We start from the raw sequence: 18,160 nt of genomic DNA, 5'->3' as shown, positions 1-18,160 counted from the left end.
GATGCACCACATCACAACTTCAGCAATACCACGCACCACATCACAACCGCAGCACTGCCATGCACCACATCACAACCACAGCAATGCCATGCACCACATCACAACCACAGCAATACCACACACCACATCACAACCACAGCAATGCCATGCACCACATCACAACCACAGCACTACCACGGACAACATCACAACCACAGCAATGCCATGCACCACATTACAACCACAGCACTGTCACGCATAACACAGCACTATCGTGCACCACATCACAACCACAGAACTATCATGTGCCACATCACAACCACAGCACTACGATGCACCATATCACAACCGCAGCAATACCACACACCACATCACAACCACAGTAATGCCATGCACCACATCACAACCACAGCACTACCATGCACCACATCACAACTGCAGCAATACCACGCACCACATCACTGCCATGCACCACATCACAATCACAGCAATACCACGGACGACATCACAACCACAGCAATGCCATGCACACATCACAACCAAAGAAATAGCACACACCACATCACAACCGCAGCAATGCCATGCACCACATTACAACTACAGCACTGCCACGCACAACACAGCACTATCATGCGCCACATCACAATCACAGCACTATCATGTGCGACATCACAACCACAGCACTACCATGCACCACATCACAACTGCAGCAATATCACGCACCATATCACAACCACATCAATGCCATACACCACATCACAACCACAGCACTGCCATGCACAACCACAGCAATGCCACACACATCACAACCACAGCATTACCACACACCATAACACAACCACAGCACTACCATGTGCCACATCACAGCAATGCCATGCACCACAACACAACCACAGCACTACCATGCGCCACATCACAACTGCAGCAATGCCATGCGCCACATCACAATCACAGCACTACCATGCACAACCACAGCAATGCCACACACCACATCACAACCACAGCATTACCACACACCACAACACAACCACAGCACTACCATGCGCCACATCACAGCAATGCCATGCACCACAACACAACCACAGCACTACCATGCGCCACATCACAACTGCAGCAATGCCATGCACCACAACACAACCACAGCACTACCATGCGCCACAAAACAACAGCAGTGCCAGGAGGAGGGAGAAAGAGAATGTCTGTGCATGTGTTTTCAGAGTGTGTGTATGTGTGCAGGGCGTGCACGCGTCTTTGCAGTGTGAGCGTGTGTACATGCGTTTCTGCTTGGCAATCGGCCTCCTCAGCTTCCTGTTACCAGCTGCCTTCGCTCTAATGCCCCGATGAAGACATTTGGCACCAGTCAGTGTCTCGCTCTCTGAGGGACCCTCCCTGGGGTGGGTGAATGCGTGTGCTGCGTGATTACCTCCATCTATCACTCGGCGCGATTGCTCTGCTCATGGGGAGTGAGCGAGTGGGATGCACTGGTGGCCCCATCCATCAATGCGATTACCCTCCTCAGTCCTGGGAGCCGGGGGCGGCGGGGGGGGGGGGGGGGTCTGAGTCAAGCACCATTGCCCCCGCCAAGCGCTCAGCTCACACACACTTAATTTCCCTGGTGGTGGCGCCGCATCCTGTGCTCTCTGCCCGTCATCGTGTGAGCTCGGGGAGGGTAGGGGTAGGGGTCGGGTGGCTGGGGCAAGGACCCCAAGAGAAGCGGACCGATCACTGGTACAGATGTGCAGTATTAGCCCGTCTGCAGCGTCCCCCTCCCTTCCTAGGAAAGGAGCCTGGGTCCCTGCACACCTGCACTTGGGAGACTGCACTTAAAACCCCAACTTCCTGGGGGCCCTCGGCTTATGCACTAAACACTGGCAGCCCAACACGCAACCTCCTACACCTGCCACGCCAACGCCATCAGAAACATTAGAACCCCCTCTCCCCCACCACTTCCTCCAAAGCTCTACCTCCAGTGTGGGACACCGCCCTTATTCCAGCCTCACAGCCACCTTCAGTACTCACACCCCCACTCCACCCTTTCCTCACCCCCGTCACTGCTCTCAGGTTTCTCTGGCCCAAAAAACCTCCGCACAGCCACCACCCCAACACTCCAGCGAGCAGAGCTAACTAGGACCTCTGTGTTTCATGCAAGGGTCCATGACACAGAAGATTCCCCCAACTGGCATCACGAGAACATGCCCCCCAAGGCAGTGATGTTCTGCACACCCCTCCTCCTCTTAACCTTCTCACAAACACATCAACGGCCTCCTTGATGTTCCATGTCCGTGCACCTCCCCGGCCCTATGCACAACCTTCGAAGCACTAAGTAGGGCTCGAGGCGCTACTCCAACATAATATCCACTTTGCGTCACGCCCTAAGCACCCACACTAGTACCCTGAGAAATACTAGTGCCAACCAACACATCTATCACCCTCCCACCTACCCCCTTCCTATCCAAACCTCCCCCCTCAAAGCTCTGCCCAATTATTGTAACACCTTCCCTCTTTCCCCCGTGGAGAGTAGTACAACCCCGAAGGCCAACTCTCAAAATCTACATGGCCTTGTAAAATTACAAAACACTTTTTCCAACTCCACCTACTCTTCTTGCAAAACTTGTTTGCTTTTAAAACCTATTGCAAACATTCACACAGTGCATTCAGGAAGGCGCCACTATTCCCACAACACTGGAGTGAGGAAGAGGAGCGAGGTAATGCAGAGAAGAGGTATCCACAAGCACAGGCAGCAAGCGGACACCTGTGTCCTGTAAGGAAGGCATGGCATCAAAGTAAGACAGACAAGTGATCACAGTTCAAGGGTGCTTATTAGACTGCAAAAAAGGGTGCGAAAAACACCTAATCTAACCCTTAATCTAAGATGGGAGCAAGCTCCAACCATCAAAAAATAAGAAGTCAGTCCTAGTGGCGTCTGGTCAAATAAAAAGGGCCTACACTAAAAAAGAACTATTGCCAATCCATCCTTACCACTATGCTACAAAATAGTGTGGGATAATGTTCACAAGAAAAGTGTGTTCACAAAATGATAAATCGGGATGCTAAGGCCGGGGTCTCCCTTCCCCACGTTTTTAGCACGGGACAAAGTGGGACTCTTGAGCACAGCACGCTTTAGGGTTTCTCTGGCACAAGTGCACAGTTCCTTTCCACAATATCAGGGCCTTCTGTACCCCAGTCTCGTTCATGCAAAGTCTCTTGCTTCAGAGGGTATCTTACTATTTACCCCAATTCGCGGGTATCCCTCAGTCGGGTTCACCTTTGCCAATTATAACAGTTCTCTTAGTTTTCATGTGTTAAAGACTTTCGACTGTATGAGGGATCTGGCTTGACCCTTGTATGACTACTTTGGCACTTCACGCTGGCCTCCCTTAGGCCTCTTGGTCTCTGTAGTTTCACTAACCAAAAAGTCCTTAGTTCAATATGTTTTCTTTCAGGAGAGGGGTACCAGCTCCAGTCTTTCGAATGAGCACCCACGTGGCACCGGACCACTATACTGCTGGTACCGATTTCACTCGCAAAAGACCTCTGTCTATTATCTTCACATTCAATGTTGCCACTGCAACCTTGAGCCAAACAGTCTACTATCACTATAAATGCAAATAAATAAATAAATATCAGCTTCTCCCGACTCACCGGCTGTGCTGAACTCATTGGCGTTTCCTTCACCACAGGAAATGTGGATGGTACCACGATGGCAACAATGTGTGGGAGAGTTCCACTCGCCAGCTACGATTCCCGGTCTTATGTTTCCTTTCACGGAGGCTTTGCAGGTCTGGGTTTAAAAGGGCAAGGGTAATTCCCTCCTGGTCATCCTTTCAGTTCTCCACGCCTATCTCCTCCATTTTAAATGCCATCCCGGAATGGCTGCTTCCTCGTGCGTTCGGCCTTGCTCAAGTGTGCTCTCGTGAACCTCTGCATTTTATCCCAGTGGGGAAGGGAAAGGGCAGTCAGGTGTGTGTAGTTATCAGCAATTGCCTGACTCTGCCTGACTCTTGTGTTGGGACATGTCAGGTAAATGGCTCTGGTGTTAGTCCGTTGTCTTTCACAGTGTGAGAAAGTGTTCGTGTTGGAAAAGGGGGCGGGGTAGAGCTTCTACGTATCCTACGGGGTAGGATGGGGAGAAGGTGTCATAAGGAAGAGGATACCACATCTCACCCTTTGGTGTCCCAGTCCACTCCCCGAAGACCCCCACCCCCATCCAAGTGATCCTACCGCACTGGTCCACCCCCAGGAACTGGATCCAATAACAATGGCCGTGACCTGGCCACTGGACGATAGATACTCAGGGATTAGCGGGTGAGACACCTTCAGGTTTCTCACATTCCGGGACATTTAAATCACTGAAGCAAGAAACGCAAGCAGGCTGCTGGAAGGAGAGAGTTGCTCGTCTCCTTGCAAAGCGACGTCTGGAAGGAAGTTGGTGAAGCTAACCGGGTTCCGGCACCTGAAGGGAGAAGGTAGCTGGAAGCGGATGACACTCAGCAAGAATGCCAAAAGCCAGTGGAGGGCTTTGCTCACTGGAATATCCGATGCGAAGCAGACAAGCACAGCAGACGCTTCAGGAAGCATGAGAACAGTGGAGAAACGGTTGGAAGCAGAAAGCAGCAGGGTACCATCAACAGAGGACTGTAGAAGAAACGAGATGCAATCAAGAACTTGTGCGTCCATAAAGGGACAGAGAAAACCGGGCGTATTGGCGGCCACAACAAACCTAAATTACTGATAGCGAAACCAAGAAAGAGAGAAAAGGAACGGTTTCTAAAACTAGAGAAGACTGAAAGAGCAGATTTCTAAGAGAGACTTTCAAGTTCGTCAATGCATGCTGCAAGCATATAAGAGACAGAGACCATATATAAGAAACCATTATATTAGCCAAGGAGGCTAAAAAGCAGAACCATCAAAAGGTGGGAGAGTGGGTAGGAGCTCACATATGAAAATCCCTAGCAGGAGTATACCAGGTATCCGAATCACACATAAAAAGAAAGACCACCAGTTTCAAGAGAACCTTTGTTGATGACCCAAGGGAACGCCAAGAACTGTTCTTCACACCTGGGAAAGACGGTCTGACCAATCAGAATCCACCTTTCCCGGGCGAGATTCTGCTTTCACTGCCCACTGCCATTTTATAACATATTTTCCAATGGCCACAGTCATCGGAAACAGGACTTAGTCCATCTTCCATTTTAAGGGCGGCTGCCAATTTTAATGTCTCCGTCAGGTGATGTGCTCACATACCCCGGTTTAACAGCCCACAGCTCGGGCTTACAAAGCTCAGGCTGGTGGCCCGTTAAACTCCATGTCTGGCCGGGCAGGGGATGTGTGTAAGCTATATTTGTAACACAAAAATCACAAAAAAAGAGATGGAGAATCCAGGGTAAGGGAAGAACACTCCGGAGCAAGGATGCCCATACTTGAAAGACTTTTTTGTGGGAGTTATACATTTTTTCTTTTTTAAAAAAATAACATTTAAATAAAGACATTGGGCCTCATTACAAGTGCGGTGGTAAGGGGTTAACAGCACCGGTAAGAATGCTGGAGCCATTAACCCCCTACCGCTGCATTCCGAGGTCCCTTAGCGGCAGCCGCTAAGGGACCAGGGAGCTAATAACAGGCCCGCTATTAGCTCCTTTCCCATTCCCATTGAGCCCTATGGGGGCTCAAATGGGAAATGGTTTTCAGAATGGGGACTTACCGGGTCCCCCAAGGTTGGAATGACCCGGTAAGTCCCTATTACAACAACCCGGACCCGAGTTTGGAGGCAGCCATGGCGCTAATAGCGACATGGCTGCCTGCAAACCCGTAATGAGGCCCATTATCCTTTTCACCTTAGAATTCATTTGTTTAGAGTGCGAGGATCAGAATAGTACTTTGGACACAGGATGGTTTCGTTGGTCACAGACAGATCCTTTGCTTCGAGTTTAGGTAGGGATGCTCTGCTAGTGCAGGGACAGCGAGGCCTTTTCCCAACCAGTTGGTGTTATAAAAAAAAGTCTTCAGCCAAGATCATGTCTAACTTATGTCCCAGTATCATTCCTGACGCCTCAGTTATCACAATCCTATGGAAAGAAAGTTCATCTATCGCTTTTGTTGTAAGAAAAGTGGCAAGTCATGATAGCAAATGTTTATGCAAAGACAGGACGTGCAGAAGGTGGGTTTAATTTACTGGATTGATTATTCCATTTTGTATCAATCCATTGATTTGTGAACACTTACCTTAATTACCTCAATTGTTTCTTTAATGCCATCTCATTTAGCTGAGGGTTAAGGTATGGAAGGGCACACACTGCAGATTCGAACACCAGCACTACTTTCTCTTACCCCACCTCCTTTGTCACTACCCACTCCCTCCATGACCAGGACAAGAAAGTTTAAAAGTGGGCAATAACATTAACTCCAGCATAAACCTGGAATAGAGGCAGTCACCCTACTAATTAAAAAAAATTAATCACCTCTGTTCCCGGATGCAGTTTATACAAGGGAAAAAAAATCTAACACAAATGGAGTTGCTAACAATATATCTTTAATGTTAACACAGTGTGACATATTGGCTGAAGCTCAATATTCATTTCATCAGCATTTCTCAGTGTATGAACCCAGGTGGGGGACTTTTACATTAGCCATGTCAGTTTCTCCAAGACCAGCTTTATTTAGTAAACATTTATGTCCATTATTCCTTCTTGGAATTTTGAGAACATTGGGACAGAAAGGCACCATTTCATTTCCAAATTTGCATGACTTTTATTGTCTCACAACACAGCGGATAGTCTATTCCATTTGCTCTTTCGACTCTTCTGAAAATGTCACTCTTCTAAAACACATAGCCACATAATTTAACAGAACGCTTCACATCTTCTCTGGGCCCTTCACATGAAATCAATTTCTTATAAAATAGCTCTTTAATAGTGGGCATGCACCCTCCCTTGTGTAATTGCACCTCCACATGTTGGTCCCAGGCTAGGGAACCATCTCCTAAACGCTCCAACAGAGATGGGCAATAGTGTAATACAGTACAGGGGACTCCTGAGGAGAAAATGAAAAGGAAACCAGTGCTGTAGAACATGCTACAAACACTGGAAACACTGCAGCATTCAGCGAGGATGGCACGCCAGGTGAGGAATGCAATTCTTGGAAACTGACTTCTGGAGTAATATTGGAGATTCCAATTGTATGGATACCATTCTCCATGTTTTCCCTTTGCAAAGCAGTCTTTGCACATGTGTTGTGCCAAGCTTTGTCTAATTGCCATATGAGAACATAGCATTCTCCATATTTATTATTCAGGAGGGCTCCAGATAATTAACATTTTGATGTAATACCAGTAGATGCATTTCTAATGGATTCCTTCCTGCCATGGATTGCTCATCTGCAATATCCGTATCCTAGCACAGCTGTTCTCTAGAAACATTTCAGCCCAGGGGGCTCGGCACTGCTCTGTGTTGGGTTCGTCCAAAGCCTCTATGCGATTTGCACCAGAAATGACATTGAGGCCAATAGTGGAGCCACGCCCCATGATATCATTCCACGCTTCAATGATGCTGCACCATGGACTCCGCAGGAATATGTCCCACTTCCCATCAACACTTTGATGTGAAGTATGACATTTACAATGAGATCCAATGGGTTTGGAGCCCATGGGCTCTAGCGAGGAGAGACTTCCCGAGGATTTCTATGGGAGTGGTGACATGCTGAACCTGGCACCTGACCCGCCAGGGGCAAGCGGTCTGGAGTTGGACATTCTACCTGCACCAACACCAGATAAACCTCAGGTTGCTTTTTAGTGCCTGTTGGCAAAGGTGGCCGATACCCTGGGTTCCTCTGCGCCACCCAGTTCCAGAGTGCAATACGAACTCTGCGACATTCTGGACGATGCCCCAAAGAGGCACTCGGATGGAGACAGATCTAGCATGGAAGCACTGTCCTGCACCTCCTGACCCAGCTTTCCTCGCCGCCCATGCATTACCTGAAAGCCTGGTGGTACAGGCTACTTCAGTGAGCCTGAAAAGCACTACCTTTTCCTCCCTTACAGCAGACAGGGAAAGCAAAAGGCTGGAGAAATGGGGCAAGGAAGAGTTGGCGTCAGGCAGCCTAGTGGTGCGAGCCATGAATACATCTTGTGCAATGGTGAAGTTCTCCTTTGGCCTCTGGTCAGCTGTAGTCAGTGTGGCAGAGCACGTTCCAGAGGGCAGAGATGCAAGGAGACTGTGGTTCTGGAGAACTGTGTCTCCCCGACGGCGGCTCACCTGGCCGTACGGGAGAACATCACAGCAGATGCATTGAGCAGACATACCTTGGCCTACCACTAGTACAAGCTTTGTCAAGAAGCTCTGGAAGAGATCTCTCTTAGGGGAGGACTCCTCAAGTTGACCTCTTCGCTTCCAGTGTCAACCGGAAGCGAGTTCCACTGCAGGGAATTTCCTCCATTAGGGAACTTTGAGGGACGCATTGACCGTCGAGTGGACTTTTGACCTCCTTTACGAGTGCCCGCTGACACCAGTCATCCAGCTGGCCCTCAGGAGATCCCGTCTGTTCAAAACCACACTGATCGCCCTGGACTGGGCCAGAGAACGTGGTATCCGGAGTTGCTGGACAGGTACATCCTGGAATGGCTGCTTCCTCGTGCTCAATGAGTAGACTTGCTCTCCCAGTCAGAGGGACGAGTTCTCCACCTGAACCTCAGCAGCCTGAACCTTCATGCTGGACTACTGAGGTGCTAAAAAACAAGGAGTGATCCAAAGCCAGCTACAAAATCCGTTTATGCATGTAGGTGGCATATATTTTCAATTTGGTGTCGGGAGAGGGTTCTGTATACTTTATCCTGTCCTCTGCCCCATGTGCTGGATTTTCTGCTTTCCTCGGCTCAAGTGGGCCTGCAGATTGACACTTTGAGGGGGTTACATTGCCACTATTTCGGTGTTCAAGAGGTCCCTAGAAAAGGGCTTGTTTTTCACAATCAACACTGTTATGCAGTTCTTGTGTGGTTGGTGTAACCAGTTTCCTTCCTGCTAGTTTGTAGTTCCGGTGTGGGATTTGAATTTAGTTTCAACTTTTCTTATGGGTGCTCCATTTGGGCCCTTTCATTCCTGTTCCATTACCTTGCTCACCCTTAAGGTTATTTTCCTCTTTGCCATCGCATCCGCGAGATGGGTGAGTGGGCTTGAGGCTTTGTTTTACCTCCCCATTTGTTTTTTTTCCAAAGAGAAGGCGACTTTGAGAGCGAGACCCTCCTTTCTGCCAAAGGTGGTCTTGGAATTGCATCTCGCAGATCCATCTTCCTGTGCTCATCCCTCCTCCTCACCCTTCCAAGGCAGAGGAAAGATTTTATTGATTGGGCCCAATAAAAGGTCCTTAAGTTCCATTTCTCTCATACTCGAGAAGCTAGGAAGGATGACCACATTTTTGTTGGCTATGCTGGTGCTCATGCTGGCAGGGCTGTGATTAAGCAGACCCTGTCCAATGCTTTGATCTGTGTGTGGATGATGTGGCCGAGGGTCTCTGGGCCCATTCTACCAGGAGGGGCTGACACCTTTGCCCTGCAAAGGGGGTCCCTTGTCCTGGACATTTTGCCAGGCAGCAACGTGGGCATCTCTGCACACGCTCGCTAAGCATTATTGCTTGGATTACCCTGCGGGTCGGATGCCCGTTTTGATAGGGCAGTCCTTCAGAGTTTTATGGTTTATGTTGTGTGCTTGCTTTCCTCCCTCCTCCAGATTACGTACTGCTTCGGAAGTCTATCAGATGAGGAATCAGTGGCAGGAAGGAATCAATTAGTAGAACAACAGACTTTTCTCTCAGTAATGTTCCTTCTGATGGATGTTCCTGCCACAGATTCCTCATTGCACTTCCTACCTGCCCCTCTTCTTGGAAGCTAGTACACCATCCGTTCTACAGTCCCTCAGCATCAAGAGTGCTAGGGAAGGAGGGTGGAACTGAGATCATGGGGCGCAGCCCGCTACTTATACTAGCCCAGGCATCATTTTGGTGCGAGGTGTGAAGAAGCGTTGACCGATCCAGAGCTGTGCAGCGCCCCCTAGCAGCAGAACGGGGTCTGGAGAACAGCTGCACGAGGATATGGATATCATAGAGGAGGAATCCATGGCAGGAACATCCATCAGAAAAAAAACATTACAAAGAGGCAAGTCATTTGTTGTTTTTACTTAAGTAGAAGTTTGTAATTCACACTTCTTTACGACTAGCAATTAATGTAAAATAAAATATACATCACTTCATAGTTTCTCTACATATTCAGCAGAAATCCCTGTAGACCACCATCCACTGGTACTGCCTGGCTGGCATCACTGGGCTGAGCATATTCATGAAACAGAGTGGGAGAAAGCAGGAAGGATGGCACCGATTTGTCCATTGCTTCCAATTTTTCAGTTGGGAGTTTGGCTACTTTTCTGAAGGGAGTGTTTGCCAATTCCTGGGGAGTAAATGGTTAATACACCACTTATCTGTGGGGTTGGTATTAAGAGCTACCTTTTATTTTTGTATTAAGAAAATGTTTCCCTATGGCACTTATGCACCTAAAGGTGTATGGGTTCTAACAGCAGGCGGACATTGAAACATAGGAAAATCTAAAAAAATAAGGAAAGACAAACCGGAACAGATGGATCTTCATCAAGCTTAGACAGAGGGCATTCCAGATATAGGGAGCAACAACCAAAAAAGGATACACCACCTCCTCATCTAGAGGGATGGATTCAAAAGTACAGGGAAGGCAAGTGTGGAAGGATCTAATGCAGAAAGGGGGGACTTTTGCCATAAAAGGCACACTGAGTTACACAAAGCACCTTAAACCCAAGGTCGTCACAGGAAGCCAGCGCGGACTGTAAAAAAAGAGTGATATGGCCACACTGCTCGATGGATGAAAAAAGCAGGTTGGCAGTTTCTATGCCACCTGAAGTTACAGCATCGCCATAGTCAAATCTAGAAATAGTTAGGGTTATAACAACTGACAGAGTATGAAGGTTGCGAAGCATCAACACAAGGGCTGGCTGGGTGATTTACTGAGGCGATGTTATGCTGAGATCCTGTCAGAGGGAGCATGGGGTGTTAGCCTTAGGATGCCCCTTTGAGTCATGATTGGGATAGTATTCCAATGGGGTTTGCTTGACTGAATAATGTAGTCAACCTTTGCGATGCATTTGAACATTATGATATACATTGAAATGAATTGCCCGATATATAGTGAATGAATTGCCATTGGATAGGTTTGATGAGCCTATACAAGCTATTACTTTAGGTTTAAACTTTGTGATTTTCCTTCAGAAATGCAATGCCATTTTATACATATTGAATCAGTGATAGAGCAGGTCTATTGGGACTTTGATTTTCCTGGAGCAGAAGGGATAAGACTGGACAGGACTTGTGTCTTTGTCAATGGAAAGGCGATTTAAAACCCAGGTGGAGTTGGACAGGTTTATATGCTTGACATGTATTTGAATGCCCTTGAATAAAGAAGTGATGTACAATGATTTGATTACAGAAGATGAGACTTGATGCTTACTAGGGAAACAAAATGTGTTCGAATACTATGTGCACGTGGAACGATGAATATTGTGTTATTCTAGAGAGAAAGTATGAGGGAGTTGTATATGTGTAAATAAATACTTCCGTTTTACAAAGTTAGTCATTCTTGGTTCTAAGACGTTGGTGCAGTGAAATGCTAATTGATAACACGTTTATCTAATGCACATTACGCCTCTCTCCAGGAAGACATTCTATTTTGTGAAAAATCTTCTCCATCCCTATATATGTGCATTCGATGCAACAGGAACTGCCATGGATGTGTTGAAGAACCTGGGAGTACGTTGTAAGGGTTGTACATTGACAGAGCTGTGCAATGGAGTTGGGAATGGAAATGCACTCGGAGCCCCTCCAAATTCACTTTTAGAATCTATGTAGCAAGAGCATAATATCAGTACTGAAAAAGACAAGATGTCCTCTGGGTTCGATTTTAGTTGATGGGAGCTTCCCTGTTGCATGAGGAGGGCGCTAGACCTTAGCTAAGCCGAGAGCTGGGGGGAGACCTCCACTTAAGGTCAAAGCCCTTACTAGCTGCTGGGGTCCCAAGAGGCACCCCATATCTCCTATGAGGGTCTATAGTTATTGATTTAACGACTGAGTATTTAAGCTTTTCCAAAATGTTGTTGCCCATTAATTTTGCATGAAGTCCTTAGGCAAAGTGTTCCATAGGATGGTTACCTTAATACAGAAGGTACAGTCTCCCTTCTGAATATTTCAGAAGGAATGCATTTCAAACAGCAGTGATTCAACAATCATAATCAGCCATCATTCGTGTGCCAAAGGAAACCGAGAACAGCTGTGGAGGTAGGTTCTTAACAGTATTATTCAACAGCCATGCCAAGCTCAGTAGTATTGTAGAAGCACATCCTTCTTTCAGAAGCACCTTCAATTGCAGAAGAGATTTCACCACCTACATGTCCTCTCTCATGTCAGATAAGACCATCCTGTGTGCTGAGGTATTCTCCACATTCACTAAACTGAACCAGACCCAGGCATGCATGTTTTGTCTGGTGCCCCCGACTGAAGCATTTTCCACATTCAGTGCACCAATATGGTTTCTCACCTGTATGTATTCTCCGGCGCGAATACGATCTCTCTCCCAAAAGAAGCTCTTCCTTCATTCACTAAACATATGAGGGTTCTCACCAGTATCTAAGGCCTGATGGTAAATAAAACCTACCTTATGACTAAACCAGTTCCCACACTCAAGGCAGTTAAGCGGTTTTTCACCTGTATGTGTTCTATGGTGGCTAGTAAGACGTCACATCCTAGCAAACCCTTTCGATCACTGTGCCCTCAACAGTGCCTTCTTCACCTATTGGAGTGTCCTCCACATTTGTTCTATGGTCTTAGTGCATTTGATCCCTACCTTAGTCTTAGCAAGCCTCTGTACACTTACAAGGGCATCAGCCCAACCAAACCCAGGGAGCCTGTCCTACAAGTCGAACTGTCACCTTTCAGCCCAACCAAACCCAGGGAGCCTGTCCTACAAGTCGAACTGTCACCTTTCAGCCCAATCAAACCCAGGGAGCCTGTCCTACAAGTCGAACCGTCACCTTTCAGCCCAGCCAAACACAGGTAGCCTATCCTACAAGTCGTACTGTCACCTTTCATTGACGCACATCCTTACCATGCATGCCACATACTACGTCCCAAATGTACCTTGCCCTACCTCCTGCAGAAACAATAGACTTGGTTCTCGCACTACAACAAAACCCTGTGCTCATTACAGACCCCTTTGCTCAACTGCTGCTCTAGCACTACTGTAAAACACCAGCGGACTCTGTCACCTCCCTCACGTCCAATTCTGACACTTAATACATTTGCTCTTCTGTCACAACCAGAAGCTGCAACCATTGGAGGGCCCTCATTAACGCAAAATCATTAACTGCTCATGCCCTAGACAACTCTGACCTGATCACTGCCAATAAATTAGATATCCTGGCGATCACAGAAACTTGGCTCCACTCTGCTGCAGGCCCCGCTCTTATGCTAGCAGTCACAGACGAGTATATCATCTTCAAATCAGATAGAACTACTAAGAGAGGAGGTGGGGTAGCTATCATTGCCAAAATACTCTAGCCATTAGAGAAAGTGTCAGCACCTCTTTCCCCTCTGGAGAACTCCTCTCTGTGAAACTCCCACTCTTATCAGAGCGGACGCTCCCCATCCACATCATTTACAGACCACCTGGCCAACTATCATCCTTCGAGGAAGACATAACCAGCCTCCTCATACAGAACACTAAACCTAATTTGCAAATCCTACTTCTAGGCGACTTGAATCTTGGCCTATACAAAAACCTAGACACCAATGCACTAGCCACCCAAAATAATATTATCTCAGAATTAGGCTTCTCATTAAGGATATCTGATCCTACTCATTGCAAAGGCAGAATTCTAGACTGGGTCGCAGACTTCAACCGCAATACCAAAATCCTCGCCAATACGGCTTGTGCATGGTCCGACGATAATGTCATCTCCTTCGAAATCTATGATTCCAAACAACCATCACCCAAGGATTTCCAAGCCCCACCAGTTTTAACCAGGAATAATCGCCTAATCTCTTTAGAAAGCATTCTCCCATTACTTCAACCTATCACCCAGCAACAGTTGCCCCCGGACTTAGATCCTTCTACAATGGTAGAACTATACAGTCAGAATCTCTTGAAGGCCTTGAACCAACTAGCCCCACCTAAATTAAGGAAAGCCAAACCATTAGCACACCTTAACAAATGGTTTACTACCGAGCCGAAAACACTATGCAAAGCTAAAAGAGACGCAGATGCCTCCTGAAAAAAAGAACCTGTCAACACTGAACAAGGATAAATGTATAACTGCTTCCACTACATACAACACTGCCATCTTAGAAACAAAAAGGGAGAATTAAAACAACAGATACTCCAATCTCAAATGTAGCACTAAGGAGCTCTTTACCATCCTCAAACAATTGCAATCTCCTATCTCTCCTCAGGACTCTTGCAAGAAAGACACCCTCTGGTGTACCAACACCCAAAAGGCTAATCACCACCGTGCCCTTCCTCCTAAAAATCTTAGACAAGGCCACATATGTCCAGATTCAAAATCACCTCGAGACCAACAATCTCTTAGGCCTCAGACAATAGGGTTTCAGACCAAGACATGGGAAAGAAACGGCCCTCTTGGATCTGAAAATCCAAATGGACGAGGCAAGAGACATTGGAAAGTCTGCTCTACTCCTTCTACTAGATTTATTGGCAGCGTTCGATTTGGTCAACCACAGTATCTTAACTAACCACCTCACCCCAGCTGCCTCCTGCTCTAGCAATGCCGCAAGCCTGGGTTAACTCTTTCTTAGCGGACAAGATCCATGAGGGATTTTTCACCCTCTGCCTCAGGCGACCCTTCCCCCATCACATGCAGAGACCCACAAAGATTGTGTGTCTCCCACACCCTCTACAATATATCCACCAAGCTCCTATTCAACCACCTAGAAGATCTAGTGGTATCATACAAGAACTATGCAGATGATACGCAAATACTAATCACTCTATCAGGCGACTACCAATCTGATTCCACACTCCTAAACGAAATCTACAGCAAAATTCAGGTGTGGACGGCCAATTACGGCCTTTGTCTTAACAACGAAAAAACTGAGATCCTTCTCATTTGTTCCAAATTAAAACTCAATAAACTAGGCCCCAAATATTCCTCCTTCAATATTGATGGTAACCACATCAAAGTTGATAAGCAAGCAAACATTTAGGCTTCTATATAGATTATGCCTTTACCCTTTAAAGACAAATCAACGCCACCTCATCCTCAATGGCCTACACATCTAAATTAATAAATGCCTGCAGACCATTCCTAAACTCCAATAGTTGTCTCACCCTTGCAAGAGCCCTTATACTGTCCAAACTGGACTATTGTAATACTCTCTACTTGGGCACCAGCCAGAGGAACCTGCACAAGCTACAAGTAATGCAAAACAATGCTCTCAGAGCTGCCCTAAATATTCCTCGATCCAACCACATTGCACAAACCCGACGTAACCCCAATTGGCTCCCTATCCAAGATTGGATCACCTTTACAACGGTCTTGATTACCCACAAGTGCCTTAACAATTCAGCACCTAAGTATCTGATGAACACATTCTCCAGAAAAGAGTCTACTAGGCCTACTAGAACTAACTATGCATATTGTCTAAACATTCCGAAATTTAGACTTAACAAAGCAGGAGGTTCTAGTTTTCCAGTGCTTGCGGCTAAGACTTACAATAAGCTTCCACCCGCACTAAGAACTAACCCGGTGTTCCTCTCTTTTTGAAACAAAACAAAATCCTGGATACTCTCACATCCCAACTGAAGACCACCATGCCCTATTGTGACCATTTTAGACCCAGCGACCTTCTCGACTATGCCCTAGCCTAGGTCTGACACGTTCACTCGCAGTCTTGGCCAGGTGAAATCTTACCCTAAGCTATAAGATGAACCTGTACCTGTACATTTTGTATATCTCCCTACCATGTATATACTTGTACAGATTTGTATCCACCACTGTATATTTTATTGTATCTTGTATATGTACTGCAACCATGAACCTTAAAAAAAGCAGCCAGATACCTTTGGGTTTGGTGCGCTATACAAGCAAATAAAACAAACAAACAATGCACTCCTAAGGTTTCTCATCGGTATGTGTTCTCTGGTGGCTAATAAGATGTCCTTTTGGAGCAAATTCTTTCCCACATTCAAAGCACTCATAAGGTTTCTCATCTATAGGTGTTCTCTGGTGGCTAATAAGATGTCTCTTCTGAGTAAACTCTTCCCTACAGTCAATGCATAATGTTTCTCACCTGTGTGCGTTCTCTGGTGACTAATAATCTGTTGCATCTAAGCAAACCTTTCCCACATGTTATGCACTTCTAAGGTTTCGCACCCGTGTGTGTTCTCTGGTGACTGATTATCTGTCGCATCCGAGCAAACCCTTTCCCACATTCAATGCACTCCTAAGGTTTCTCACCTGTGTGCGTTATCTGTTGACTAATAATCTGTCGCATCCGAGCAAACCCTTTCCCACATGCAATGCACTCCTAAGGTTTCACACCTGTGTGCGTTCTCTGGTGACTAATAATCTGTCGCATCCGAGCAAACCCTTTCCCACATTCAATGCACTCATACGGTTTCTCACCTGTATGTGTTCTCTGATGGGTAATAAGATGTCCTTTCTGAGCAAACGCTTTCCCACATTCAACGCATGCATATAGTTTCTCACCTGTATGTGTTCTCTGGTGGAGAGTAAGCTCTCCCTTTGTAGCAAACCCTTTCCCACATTCAATGCACTCATAAGGTTTCTCACCTGTATGTGTTCTCTGGTGGCTAATAAGATGTCCTTTCTGAGCAAATCTTTTCCCACATTCAATGCACTCATGCGGTTTCTCACCTGTATGTGTTGTCTGGTGGCTAATAAGACTTCCCTTCCGAGCAAACCATTTCCCACATTCAATGCATGCATATGGTTTCTCTCCTGTATGTGTTCTGTGGTGGCTAATAAGACCCCCCTTTTGAGCAAACCATTTCCCACATTCAATGCACTCATAAGGTTTCTCACCTGTATGTGTTCTCTGGTGGATAGTAAGATCTCCCTTTGAAGTAAACCCATTCCCACATTCGGTGCACCCATAAGGTTTCACACCTGTATGTGTTCTCTGGTGAATACTAAGAACTACCTTCTGAGCAAACACTTTCCCACATTCGATGCACTTATGCGGTTTCTCACCTGTATGTGTTCTCTGGTGAATACTAAGAACTCCCTTCTGAGCAAACGCTTTCCCACATTCAATGCACTCATAAGGTTTCTCACCTGTATGTGTTCTCTGGTGGCTAATAAGCTCTCCCTTTGTAGAAAACCCATTCCCACATTCAGTGCACTCATAAGGTTTCTCACCTGTATGTGTTCTCTGGTGAATTTTAAGAACTCCCTTTGTAGTAAACCCTTTCCCACATTCAATGCACTCATAAGGCTTCTCTCCAGTATGTGTTCTCTGGTGGCTAATAAGACCTCCCTTCTGAGCAAACGCTTTCCCACATTCTATGCACTCATAATGTTTCTCAACTTTTTTAATTTGCTGGTGGCTGACAACTGTATCATGCAAATGGACGCCATTATCAAATTCAGTGCACTGGTAAGGTTTTTCACCTATGTCCTCATGTGGGTAATAGGTATGTTCTTGAAATGTCAATTGTTCCCACATTTTGTGCACATGTAAAGTGTCTTTCCAGTTCATTGTGTCAGGTGTCTTGACTTAAGAGGAGCCTTTTTCAATTAACCTTTTCCCAAATTCAGAGCACAACTGAGAAATGCTTTTCTTACTGTACATAACATATAGTCTATTAGTGCTAGATATACCTCTCCCCAGGATTTACAGAATGAACACGCTTGTTTACTGGATGCTACCACAAAGTGGTTGCATGGACTGAAGCCATCATGTATCAACAGATTTCTCTGAATACTCTGAAAAGGAAACTGGACCCCAAACTTGCACTCTTCTAAAATGCTTGGAAATTGCACATTATAGCAATGAAGCTTTTCACTGCGACAGTCCAGAGAATCCAAATCACTGTTGCATTTCTGGGGCATCAGTCACCTGTTATCATAAAAGAAGATGCACA

General features: G+C 46.4%; 1 protein-coding gene across 3 annotated transcripts in view; it reads right to left on the bottom strand.

Moving 5' to 3' along the window:
• Positions 1–6,486: 6,486 nt before the first annotated feature.
• The window catches only part of LOC138551039 (zinc finger protein 84-like), a 128,429-nt gene continuing 116,755 nt past the window's right edge, over positions 6,487–18,160 (bottom strand). For all 3 annotated transcript variants that reach the window (XM_069642458.1, XM_069642459.1, XM_069642457.1), the window contains one exon: positions 6,487–18,135. In XM_069642458.1, the coding sequence (XP_069498559.1) occupies positions 16,582–17,775 (1,194 nt within the window). In that variant the 5' untranslated portion in view covers positions 17,776–18,135 and the 3' untranslated portion in view covers positions 6,487–16,581. The remainder of the gene's footprint in view (positions 18,136–18,160) is intronic.

This window comes from Ambystoma mexicanum, chromosome 1q, assembly GCF_040938575.1.
Source record: "Ambystoma mexicanum isolate Mex_15411 chromosome 1q, UKY_AmexF1_1, whole genome shotgun sequence".
In the NCBI taxonomy this organism is placed as follows: domain Eukaryota; kingdom Metazoa; phylum Chordata; class Amphibia; order Caudata; family Ambystomatidae; genus Ambystoma; species Ambystoma mexicanum.
Note: the sequence above shows the minus strand (reverse complement) of the source record. Positions and strands in the feature narration are given on the sequence as shown.